This window comes from Bombus terrestris, chromosome 9 (genome assembly GCF_910591885.1).
Source record: "Bombus terrestris chromosome 9, iyBomTerr1.2, whole genome shotgun sequence".
NCBI lineage: Eukaryota > Metazoa > Arthropoda > Insecta > Hymenoptera > Apidae > Bombus > Bombus terrestris.
In genome coordinates, this window is record NC_063277.1 from 18111919 (window position 1) to 18125539 (window position 13621).

Consider the following 13621-nt stretch of genomic DNA (forward strand, 5'->3'; position numbering starts at 1 on the left):
ACGTGTACGTATCGGAAACTACGAAAAAAATCTTTTCCACGAAGAAACTATTTAATTTCTAATTACTCACCGACGGCGTTTTAATACTTGGGCATTCGAAGAACCGTTTTGTTAATGTTTGTTCAGCTTCTTCACTTACCTGAAAAAATATTTAATTTTCTATCAGTTCCGGTCATGGAAAATAAAATTCAAAGGGGGAGAAGCGTCGGAGAAACGCGCGACTTAAGCTTTTCCATTACCGAACAGGATGGAAAACAGAATTTTATTTTCTCTTTCATCGCGCGTCACGGCATTCCGCCGTTCAGATTTCTGCTTTGAAAAACTGCTATTTTTTACTAAGACAATTCCTAACGTTCTCTTGATGAAACAACGGTATATAACGGCGAACGTTTTCTCAGTGCCGGCAGAAACGAACACTTGGAAAAATACGATTTTCCAAACGGCAGAGCGCTACTCCACGCTTTTTATCCCGTGTGCTCCAAAGACGGTGCACATCCACGTAGCTCCACCACACACGTACCTATATCTATCTACACGTCGATATGGCCAATATGTACATATAATACATCGTTTCGGAAATCGAAATGATCAATTCCAGACGATCGCACAGGCGTGATCGTTCAAATAATCACGCGTTGCTGGTAGCGATATAAATTATTACATCGCGGATATTCATGCATTTAAAACAAATAAAAATATGCATGTACAATATTTACAATATGAAAATCTGAAAAAAAATACCAATATATGGAAGGAATATGCGAAACGTGCAATAATATTGGAAATACATTATATCGATATAAACAAAGATGATTTTTCGTAACAATGGAATAACCGGTAAAACTTTTCGCGTTCTACCTCTTGTTTTCATTTGTTGTTTAACGCGATCTATTCGTTACGAAGATACTTTTCTTTTCAGTGGAGATTTCATTGTATCGCGATGCCACGAAAACAGAAAGCGATGAATATTAAAAGGAGGACGAATCGTATCTATAATTTTTATTAATTACTACATCCCAGCAGGAAATAAATTGTTATCGCTCGTAAAACAACGACAAATTATTTAATCTAGATAGGAGCTATCTCGTGTAATAACGAGGGCAAACACACATGTAGATATCTATCTTGGCAGGATACCGCGTACGATGTCGAAAGAGAGAGAACTTGCCATGGCCGATTAAATTCGTAAACTACCATTCGCTGTACTCGATACGTTTCTTGTCTATTGACTTTTCAAAATATCCGAAAAATACACGGGCCATTACGCGTATCACGGTACAAACTAAACTCACATTGTTTCAAATTATAAAATTGGAAATTGGAAATTCGTGAAATACGATATTCCTAGTTTTATCTCACTATTCGTTGTTACACGGCTAACTTTTATCCAACTAAAATTCAGATTAATAACTCGGCAAAGTATTTAGATGCAATTCACGTTCGTCGTTCGGCTATAGCCTATGTTAGTAGCAAGATTCGACGTTATAAGCCAGAGGCGTGAAATTTATGACCTTTGTACAACACGGAGATAACACGTTTGCCAGGGAAGAGGATGTCTAAGCAAAATCAGGATAACAAATAGTGTCATAGCCGTTTCTTCGACGTACTTGTACATTCGATCGGACAAGTGCGACGTCGTAACGAGACTGCGATCCAAACGACTTGGTCGTTGTTCTCGTTCACGAGAAAATTAAGACAGGATCGGTGGAGAAAGAGCAGTATAAAACCAATGGAAAGTTTATACGTGGGAATATTGCGCGTATACGTGTCAGTTAGAGGGTATAAAAGCAAAAAGGATGAGTAACACTCTCGATGGAACATTTTTATTCGGCCCTGGAGAAAAGCCAGGAAAAAAAAGGTCTTCCGGGGAAACGGATAAAACTACAGATAGTGGTTTCACGTGAAATCCAACTGAAACGAATTGTTCGAGGTAGCAAGTGACCAGACAGTTTCCGATCTTTTCAAATTCCGTCTATTTTGTATCTTGGTAACAATTTTTCCGAGCTAAGCGTTAACACGGAAGAACGAATTGCAAGATTTTCTAACCGTTACGATACGTTTGAAAATATTCGACTAACGGCAAAGTTGCATTAAAAAAGTTATTCCTATTGCGACATCGAAATCGAGGGAATCTGGAACGATGGAAAAATGAAAGGAAGTGTCTTCTCTATCGTTCCTTCAACCCCTTTTAAAAACTCGAAAAGAGAAAGCAATTTCGTTGAAGTGGATCGTCGATCGTAGAAAAGAGGTGGACGTCGTCCGACGTATTTCGTTTTCCATAATCCATCGATCTATTCGTTGCGTCATCGACAAATTTGAAACTACTCGATATTCGGAAAATCTTTCCATGTTTTATCAAGTACGCCCACTAACTTCCCGACCGCTAACTTGCTACATAATTTTCCGGTATTTCTCGGAAACTTTCCTACTCTACGAGTTTTCGCGAAATACAATTTACAATAATGCAATTGCAACGTAGAAAACGTTTATGCTCTTCTTAACATCGTCGTTAATCTCAATAATCGTTATCTACATCGTCACGAAGCAAGTAAAATTTACAAGGATATCTGAAAACTTTATTATTACGACCTAACGGACGAATGATGAACTACGAATGCGAATGACGTAGTCATTTGTAAGTAAATTGGAAATAGAATAATTTATCCCAACTGTTTTCCAGTTGTAATTGCGAATTTATAGTGCTCTAGACAGTGTCCTATCATCTACTAAAGGTAAGGTGGCCAAGTTAAATAATTCCAAGTTAACATTTGAAAATCAAATAGGACATTTTATTCTGTTACGCATGGTCGCTATGTCTGCGTTTCATTTATTTAAATCTGAACGATAAATTTATATTTCAATTGTAATGTATTTATATTTATAATTAATTAACGCTCGTGTTCAAATTATTCATGTCTAAGTTTCTGCGTTTGTGTTTCTCTAATTTACGTTTAACCCGTACACGTCGAAAAAGCTCATTATTTTTTAAATACGACTTCGACCGTATCCTACGAGAAAGCGTTCCGTCTCGTCGTCAGTTTCTTTATAAGATTAAAACGTCTTATTCGAAACGTTTAATTAATCGCCAACAATTGCTGATAATACGTTCGCTGCGTGTACGCGGAATTGAAAAAATTACGTAGGTAATAAGAAAATAACGACCAAAACTTTAAAGTCAATAACAAAGAAAGAAAAAAAAAATAAAAGCGGCATCGAGAAAATAATAACTAAAATCCCATTTTTCTCAAATGTAACGTTAGTTAAGGCAATCGACTAAGGGGGCAGTATAATCTATCGCGTTGATCAGAACGGAATTACAGCAGTTCGTCATATTTTTTTCGAAAACGTTATTCCAAAGATAGACGATTATCTTAGGCAAATTTTCGCTAGCTGTTCTAACAATACGATGTACGTAATTTTGGAATTGTTAAATCAACGACCTTAATAACACCGAGTTAAAGAATCGTGCGACGCGTTTAAAAACAGCGGTTAAATGGAAAATTCAAATGTAAAACTTGCCATGCTACGTTGAACGACTCGACGTTGAGTCATCGTGGATATTCGATTCACAGACTCGACGTTCCAGACAACTGCTGTTACCACGGAAGTAAAAAGACGGAAATCGCAGAGCGAATGCAAGCACAACATTCACGAAACAGGACGCGGCGGAATACTGAGGCAAAGCCAGATCGTTTCTACGCTGACTCTGTATACTTCCGCCGGTGGTAGGGGAAAGCTGTGCGCATGCGCGTCCTTATTCGCAATCCAATGATTACAAGACTCAGGATTTTGAAAAAGCATCCCTCGGGATTCTTATTATCCGTTCAATCTGCCTTTATCACTTAACTTCCTTCCAATTACATTTTTCCCATTTAATTTCCAATTTACTAAATGTATATATATATCTATATTTTAGAGTCATATATATATATATATACATTCGAGATAATTTTTATTCTTTGTGCGAACCACACAAAGAACAATATCTTTACTAGTAACTATTTTTATCTTATTTGAAATGATTAAAAGGCGTTACTGGCGTACCATACACCGTGTCAAACGACTTTCAGTAGGAATATAACTACTTTTTTAACACGTTAATAAGGACAACGCGTCGTCCTACTTTAGAACTCAAATTTTCTCAAATTCCGTGTACACTTTACGATTCGATACTTTGGTCGTTTATTTTTATTTTTGTTCCGCTTTATTGATATCGGTAACAGTCTCGGGACGTTTTCTTCTTGAAAATTTACCTCCGGTATTTTCACTTCGACATTTAAACACGTAATAATACTCGGCGCGAACATCCGTATTTGTATATGAGATATAAAGCTGCGAGTAAACTTTGTGCAACGACATTTATCGAATCGTAACGAAAAAATAAATTATGATTTTCGTACGATCGGAACGATCCATCGATCGATCGTTAATGCCCGTGACAGATTAGAAATTCTGAACGCTAGTTGTTTAGGATTTTGGAAATTTAATTGGCGAGTTGGCACGTCTCTTCGGGCGCGACAAATTAAATCGAGAAAATCGCTGTAGGGGAGCAGAAAAAGTTGAAGGGAAGGGGGAAGAAAAGGGAAAGAAAAGGGGAAAAGGAAGAAGTCGACGCTATGCTTCTCTTTGTAGACGTGCGTAAGGTCGGGTGCAATAGCGCATTTAGCCCGTTTTTTTGGCACAAAGAACCGCAAGCCAGCAGCAGGGGCGAATAAGAGAGCCTATTGTTTCCTGTTCGATGGTACACGCCGGCCACTCCAGACACCCGGTATATTTGAGCGGGCGTCCTACGAGGGGCGTCTCTCCGACTATCGCCAATAATTGTTCCTTATCAAAAGGGAACGAAACGGGCGTCGACCATATGCGAGTCACCACACGCAGAAATTAAAAGTTACCGCGATTGTCAGCCGTCCTATACCTTACCGATATTCATCGGTCTCGTTCCACTAATTTTCCAACTGATACTGGGACGTGCTTCGCCGATTCACGCGCATATTTCGACCTAGCCACGTCATCCCAATTTTCACGGTACTCTTCTTAACTACGTGTACCTCGACTTCGCCTATCGTCCAAATAAAAAAACAACCTTTACGCAGGGACTAGTTAAATCTCTACGTCTAAAGTTTAATAACGAAGATCAGATACATTACTAGAAAAGCGTAAGCGTGAAGGCCGAAAATCGAGAAACCGCGGAACTTGGAGAAGGCTGATATAATTTAGAGAAGTTTAAGTTAATTCTATAACTTGAAAAGCTGAGAGAATTCTCGCCATTCAACAAGTTTAACAAGGTCTCGATTAAAGAACGTTTCTGATCTGAAACGATCTACTAACAACTTCTGAAAGCAACTTCTCACGAGTACAAACTGCGAACTAAGGATACTTAGGAAAGATAAGCCTTACCGCTTTCCTTTAGTTCTGCCATTTATCAGCAGAGAAAGCTCCGAAATTTTTCATATTCGCTCTCATAATACGCTGCAGCGATACTCAATTTCTTGTCTTACGTCTCGCGTTAGTGCCCCGAGTCAATCTTCCAGATACGCTATTTATTAAGTTATAAATTCGGTCAAAGCAGCGACACGAACGAACGCGCACGAATACGGTAACTGAACGTTCAAATTTGTCACAGAGAACTTCCTCTTTAATTTTTGAAGTTTTACGTTGCTTGGTTCGTGTCGACTTGCTCGTACGTTAAACGAACGTACTCGCGATATCCCAACGCTACCGTTCTACGTTCGTCCAAATAAATCGAAATGTTGCTTATTAATAGCTAAACGAGGGAACGATTAATTTGGCCAAATCCCGCGCGAATACCAGAAGCGACAGACTTTGTTCCAAAGGATCGTATATAAGCGTTATTTCGTGCCTTCTATCGCTGTGATGGCGCGTTGCGTCGCGTCGTATCGGGTCGATTGACGCTCGCCAATCAACTTTGGAACTGAAAATTTACTACTACAATGCAGCCACTGCATTTTCTGCGCTTCATCGATCAGCGTAAAGCATCAAAAGGACTGCCGTATCGCGTGGCGAATTTATCTTTACGACACTTACCTCTCTAGCGTTTGTAATTCGTAACGCACAAATTTATCCTTTCAAAAATTATTCGACGCGTCACGCATCAGGGACGACCGAAGTACGTATAGGAGTTGATATTATTTCTATTTTCTCTAGAAAGAAACGCGTGTCTTTGTAATTTGGAATATTATCTTCTCAAATTATGTCGTATCGATGGCAATAAAAGTAAATAAAAATGGAGATTTCAAGACTTTCAGAATCGATGATAACGTGGAACTATCGTTTGCTGTGAAAAATAGCAGCGTCGAATAGAATAGTGAGAGGTTTCGGTAGACGATAGGCGCGCATCTAGCTGTAACGTAATAAAGAGGAAAAGGCAAATGCAACGAGAGTACACGTTGCAGCCAGTAGATCCGCGCAGCGACATACCGCGTTGCATTATGTTCGTGGTTCCTAGTTCGAGAACACTCGAGAAGAGACCAGGTGTAGGTTAAAGGCTCTGAAAGAGGCACTGTAGCCTCGTACAACGAGGCTTCTGTTGCAATTGCACCGCGGATGCAATGTAGGTCGGCCCTTTTGATAAAGGGCCGACGAGAAAAAGAGTAAGTGGTATAAAGTAAGATTAATTAAGGTGACGCTTGATTCACTGCGAATTCCTCCAAGAATTTTCCATTTCCTCCAGCTCTGGCTGATCTTGCGCAAAAATGTTATCTAGATTTTCGTGAAAACTTCCGCCAACAGTTAACAAATTACACGTTTCTTACGTTTTAACAACGTAATAAGCCTTTACTTGTACAGACCTTTGTTTTATTATCTAATAAAATCGAGAAACGACATAGTCCGTTAGTTTTTATATTTTTTTATCCTTGCCTTACGCATCTATCATTTATCATACAAAAATAACGAAGCAGTCGAAACGATCGATCATCTCTTATTTTTATTTGAAGAAAAATTTGTCGGAGAACCTGTTCTCGTCGCTGTCGCGTAAGTACCGTCTTCGAGACAAAGCGAATGTCTTAAGACTAAGACACCTAAACGGAACCGTAAGTTGTCGCAGAAATCGTCTTTTCGTTTCCGTCGTAAGACACAGGCAAGTCGACGGTGACGCGACATAATGCCTTGCCAAGAGTGAGCCGATGGAATAATTCTCATCTTAATTGCTTTCGCTGCACGTACGAAGGTTTTGCGGATAAGCGACTCTAGTTTCGCCCGATACGAAACGAAAGAGCAAGAGCTTTTCAGTTTCTGACGAGTCACGAGACAAAGTTAATATATCATTCGGTAAGGAAGCGACATCCGAAAATGCCCACAAGCTACAACGGACGACAGAAGGTAGGAGGAGCGGAATTTATCGCATCCCGACGCGGTCGCGGCGTTCTCCTTGGAAAGCCAAATGATCTATATTCGTGCGTATCTTCCAACGACGCACTTGTACAACTTTTCACGGAAATTCACGTTCCTCTCGAGGAAACGACAAATTTTTTATCTAACTGAACTAAATCATCGCCGGCAACGATAACCAGCTAACCGTCTCGATGTATCAAAATGTATTCGAGACTTTGGAAAATCGTGCATCCAGATCGACACGGAAGAAGAAGGTCTAACGACGATAATTCGATATTTTGGTCGATTCGATAATCTTAAAGGGCGTGTACAAGCAAGAAACGGTAAAAGCGGTCGAAGAAGGTAGAGAAAGAAAGAATCGACAGATCGAGAGCGAACACGACGAAATTCGTATTTTCGTTTCCATCAACTTGCCAGGTTAAATGAAAATAAATGGGCTTTGAATGGACAATCGCAGGGCTTAATATCGACTAGAACGAATAATTAAAATTGCAAGGAGTACAGCCAAAGCAGCTTATTACGGATTGCTTGTCGCTTAATTACGTCGGAATTAATATTCTTCTTTGATTACAGACACAAATCACAAACTATATCGCCGTCAGTTCTCACCCTTTAAATATGGAACACCATGTCGTCGTTACTATTCTCTCCAACTTCTTTCCATGTTATCATCCAATTTTTCTGTGTCGATTTCGGACGATCTTATTATTTCAAGATTTCTTTTACTACACGCCATTGTATGTAAAATATCGATCAGAAATTACGGCTTCGCGCTATTCAATCGTATTAAGTTGTTCGAAAAGTGTCTTTCCTTCGCGAACGTGCTTTTTACAACAGTGCTCCTTCGTACAAACGTGAAAGCAAGCCTGTGAAACGTCGCGGTGTTTATCTCAACGGAACAAAATGGATCGTACGTAATACGAAAAAATAATATAAAACAAAAAACATCGTGCGTCTATTATTTCCTCGTACAACGAAAGAAACTTTTCGGACAACCTAATACGAAGCGAGAGCCGATTTTTCTAATGTAAATGTAATGTCTTCGTCGTTAATCTACTTGCGATTGATTTGTTTCGACTTTCTTGTGCGATACCTCATTGTTGGTTGCACCCGATGGATATATACGCTCAACAGGTGCTTTTAAAACCACGTGAAAATTAAGACGATAAAATATGACGCATCAAATAGATTAGATTAGTATAAGATTTAATTTTCGATTAAAATGTTTTTTCCTTCTTCCTTTCTCGGTAATGTAAGCTTCTGTATATTTATACGACTTCTAACGAATTATTCTATGCTATGCGATTCATAACTTTAGATAAATTTACGATGTTTAATGGATAATGTTAAAAAGAAAAGATGCTGATGGCTCTCCAATCTTTAACACCAAAGAGATACGCAATATATCCGAAAAACACATCCTACAAATAGTTTCTTCGATCTGATCTCTGCTACTAATGATCTTTTTAATTATATCTTTAACCGTAATCTTCCGTAATCAGGATAACATCAACAGGTACTTAACGTAAATTAAAAGAGAGGAGGATGAAGAATTCTACGCACTTTTACGTTTCTTGTAAAACAACCGAAGACACAACGTCGTAATAAGATATTTAAAATAGTCGTAAATATTTGAATCATCGAGTTACAGCGTAAAATGTTATAAAAAGCTGTCGGTGCTGCTCAGTTTACGGTATATCTTCCGCTTTTCAAATGCGGTACATCCTTATTCCATTTGAAAGGTTGACACGCCTTTATAACGCATCGATAGCTTCCTGAAGTGATAAAATTGCATAAGTTTCAGGAGTATCCACGAAAGTTTGAACACGAACTAGATCCAAAAAGATTGTATCGTCTCGTAAATCCAAAGAAGTTTTAATGAGTGGCAAATCCGAAAGAGGCGTATAAGTTTTAAAAGACTATCACCTTTAACAAACTTTTGCTATATTTACTACAAGCTTGAACCTTTTAGGATATGTCGTATCATCGAAAAAAGCAACAAACGTGTTTGATATAGCTGTAGTGGTAGAGAAAGGGTTAATATTCGCACATTGCGCTATTTCGAATCGCAGATATTTCGTAGGTAAACTTATCGAAGCATCTTGGTGCGAATATTGTTCGGAACTTTGAGTGGCCATCCGTTTATGGCCTATTCCCTTCTTTAGGAAATTCCGAATTACATGTCCTCCCCGAGCTGTAAACCTAATGACTCCGAGGTCAGGTTAAAAACCGCGAGAAAGGACCAGCCGAAACCCAACGGCTGGTAGGAAGAATCGGCAACGTAAGAGGACGGTTCGTCATCAGACATCGTGCCGTACGGGTGAAATACTTCACTCCCAACAAGATCTTACCACCGCCGCGCATAACATCGCACTTTACGTTTATACAACAAGTACAAATACAGTGCTAGATTACTCCAACATTCGATCTATTAAGCCTCCTCCAGCTTGAGCGTTAATTCATTCGAGGTACGCGATATCGACCGATCGGTTTGACCCGACCGGTTGCTCTTTAGTCGATAATTCGCAACGAATATATCACGCGAGAATAAGCGAAAATAAAGCGAGGATAAACGAAATATATCGTAAAAGCCGAAAGTTAAAATTTAGAATGTTTCAGGATGCAAATGAAGAGCGGGAAGAAAAATTAAAATGCGTTGCCGATGTTTTCTTTTTGTTCTTTTTAATTTTTTTTTTTTTCTTCTTCTTTTTTCATCTACACCTGTCATCTATTCTATTTGGTCGTGGAAGAATGCGTACTCGAAGGCTCGTCCTCGATACCGCGTGAAACGCTAATTAAAATTTAACTCGTGAAAACGAAGAGCCGTGCTCGAAACCATCTAGCCAATGAGTTTCATGTTTTCCGTCGCTACTCGAGCACCGTTGAAAACCGTGTGACAAACGTGATATTGGTTTTTCGGAAAATGTCAAGTATAATTTACTTCTCAATCAAACCGTAAATACACGGCAACCGCGTGGATCCGACAATCGCTTTGAAAGTATCTACGATATTTACACCGATATCGGTATAGCCCCGGGGCGTGAAAAAGCTCTCCCCTCGATACAAAAGGATACGATCGTCGAAAGGAATCGAAAGAATTACAACGTTTAACTCGTAAAAATCTCACGGATAACGTTACATCGGAAATTGGAAAAGGTTCGAGTTCTTCAACGCAAAGAGGAGAAGCGTAGTTGGACGATATCGACGCTTACGTAGAACACGATACAAATTAAGAACGTTAAACTTGATATTTTTACGATTTTTCATATCGGCGACTATGTCCGGGAACACAAATTTCCTGGCGGTATTTCACGCCTGCGAGTTCGGAAAAAATGATATTCGGGCGAGTGATCATAAAAAAAGGGGAGGGGTGATTATCGTCACATATGTGCGATTATAAAATGGAAAAGCAATAAAACGGTGATCCAAATTCATCTTCGATAGTGGTTATCTTGGACGATGATACTCGTGTGTGTTATTTTATAACGAAAGTAGAACCCTTCGTGGCGCGGACCACGAGTGGAAATCATTTTCTAGACGCGAGAAGGGGAGTGCTCTTACGGAAATCGTTTCCTCGGTCGGTAAATCGATAACGGGGCTCTGGGCATTAAGAATCTTCTGCCGTTTCAACCGGCAGCCTTTTGCGGTGGTCGTTTCCCATCTCTGCAAGAATACCGAGTCTACGGCTGTTTATTTAATCGAGAGATAATTATTACGCCGTTGAGTTCAAGAGTGACGTATTTTTCCACCTGTAAAACGAACCACGAATTGATAAAATAACGTTCTTGGAAGACAGATCATAATTAGAGCAGTTAATGTATTGATTTTACGATTAAACTAAGGCGAGCAAAATACACCGAACAACGCTATTACGAATGTTCTTTCGGCGATCGAGTCTTTGTCGCTTTGAAACTTTAACGAAACTCCAATGAAATTTCAACTAGATTTTAAGAGCGAAAGCTACTTCGGAAAATATCATTGCTATTGTTATAAATGATCGATATAACTGATCGATACGTGTTACGAAAATAGTTTTCGTATGTACACGCTTCGCTCGTATAAATTTGAACGTAGAAATATTTTTTTCAGCCAGTGTACGTACAGATGGTTACCACGAGAAAATAAAATAAACAGCAGCATCGGTATTATCGGCCGCAAACATCAGCTAACCAGTTTCACTAGACTGACGGTGATCAAAACGCGATCATGGTACATGTTAGGTAACGTGCAACGAACGTAGTGGCATTGATACGGCTCTCTCGGCAGAGGCTACGAAACAGCGACGAAAATGGACACGATCCTAATTTCTCCCTCTAGTTCCTCGACGAATTGTCCCTCTCTTGGTCGTTCGTATCTCCGTTTCTCTCGGTCGATTCATCTCTCTGTCTCTTTTATTCCAAGCTCGGCACAATAATTCTATTGTTTCTGACAATTAAGCGACAGGAGACGAGCGGAGTCGAGGAGTCGGGGTAGGGGGTTGGGACACCCCGAGGACCCGGTGCGAAGTGATCTGGTGTCCAGGACACGGAATCACCTCTCTCGACCGGGATACGTGATTGGCCGCTATTGTACCACCGGTGATCTCCATGATTCTCAACAAAGGAATCGTCGTCGGTCTACTAGCTGTCACGGTGCCTTATTGTCTTTCGATTTGTTTGCGTTATCCGTCACGAGGATACACTGCGGCTACTTCAAACTTCGTAAACGCCTACATTTTTTTTCTTTTTTTTTTTTTTTTTTTTTTGTTAATTTACGTTTACTTTACTCTATGACTCTTATCTTTTCATCCGGAAAATCGGACGTAACATATCGTTGGGAAATGTAAATGTTTCGCGATGGAAAAAACGTCTCGTCGTCCGAGGCGGAAAATTATTTTAATGGAAACATCGGTCTACGGTTTATCGGGTTGGAATATCGATCAATTACGAATCCATTGTTTTACTCGAGGGAAGTAAACACCCTGGTGATATCATTCGAGCTATGGCAATTGGATAAATACGTAGTAACGCGATATACTATATAATATCTATAGCACTTTTAGCCGAGTTCTCGGTGAACAACACGATAACGTTGCACCGCGCAATAACGTTCGTCCTGTTTCGATAAAGCATCAAAGTACAAAGGATTAAGGAGTATCGAAATTCCGGCGAAAAGCAGAATCGATAGCGTGTCTGTTCTACGATAGACAATGCGAGAAACGAAGGCGAGATGCGAGACAAGATATCCTATCGATTTTCCTTTTGGTCCCAGGAGGGTTGACCTTTCTCAGACCTAAGGATTATTTTTCTAACGAGTCGCCCAGTGGAAAGAAGCTTGTCCGAGTCTTTCGCGGTTCTAGAGATATTACGGAGATCATTGTTAGAGTATTTTATCATCCGAGTATCGAGGAAATATTCCATACAGGGAACAAAGTCATCGACGTTTCTCGATACCGTCTCGAGAAGGAAAACGAGCTGCGAAAATAATGCTCGAGACGAACGAGGCGTGAACCACGAAAGCCTCTTACAAACAATCAAAAAATACTTCCCGGAACAGATCCACCATTTACTCAAATCATATCAAAGCAACAGAACCTTTGTAGAAAAAATAAAGGATGTATATTCTGAAGCAAAAGACATCAGGACAGGGATTTCGCGAGGAAGCGTCTCAGGACCAATATTATACACGCTATACACGGCCGACGTATCAACTACCAATAGCAAAATACTGACATTCGCGGACGACACGGCTGTACTAGTCAAACACGCTAATCCAGAAACAGCAGTCACGTTACTACAAGAGCACGTCACAAAAATAGAGAAACGGCTACAAGATAAACAAATAAAAGCAAATCTCAGTAAAGGCAAACATATTATATTTACACTAAGAAAACGGAAACCATCAAATGTCCAATTGAATGGCACGCATAACATATAACACGAACAAGGCAAGTTAAATACCTAGGATGAATTTTAAACATTTTCTCCAAGACATTATTCACTTTCGCTTGGTAAGTCAAAAGGAGAATCGACGTTTTTGGAATCTCGCGGTCGCGCGGAACTTCCGATACCCATCGACTTCATCCTAAAGTTACCTGTTTCGAGAGTTGTGATTTAAACTGTAAAAGTTTCCGGTATCTTGTTTCCGCTTAATCTCCCTCGTTTCGCCTTCCTTATTTTTCCAAACGATCGGTTCTTTCGTATTAATTATAAGGATTACTATTAGTTTCATACCATTAATTTATGGACGATTTTAAACAAGTTAAATTACAAATATTCTTCGATAC

At 39.6% G+C, this 13621-nt stretch overlaps 1 protein-coding gene across 4 annotated transcripts in view; it reads right to left on the reverse strand.

The window, feature by feature from the left end:
* Positions 1 to 13621, reverse strand: part of LOC100643535 (matrix metalloproteinase-2) — a 98648-nt gene that overhangs the window by 48348 nt on the left and 36679 nt on the right. The window contains exon 1 of one of the 4 annotated variants that reach the window (XM_048408525.1): positions 1512 to 1603. The exons of the other annotated variants lie outside the window; for them this stretch is intronic. Within the exon in view, the coding sequence (XP_048264482.1) occupies positions 1512 to 1588 (77 nt within the window). The 5' untranslated portion in view covers positions 1589 to 1603. Of the gene's footprint in view, positions 1 to 1511; positions 1604 to 13621 lie in introns of those variants that run through there. 4 annotated transcript variants of the gene reach the window in all.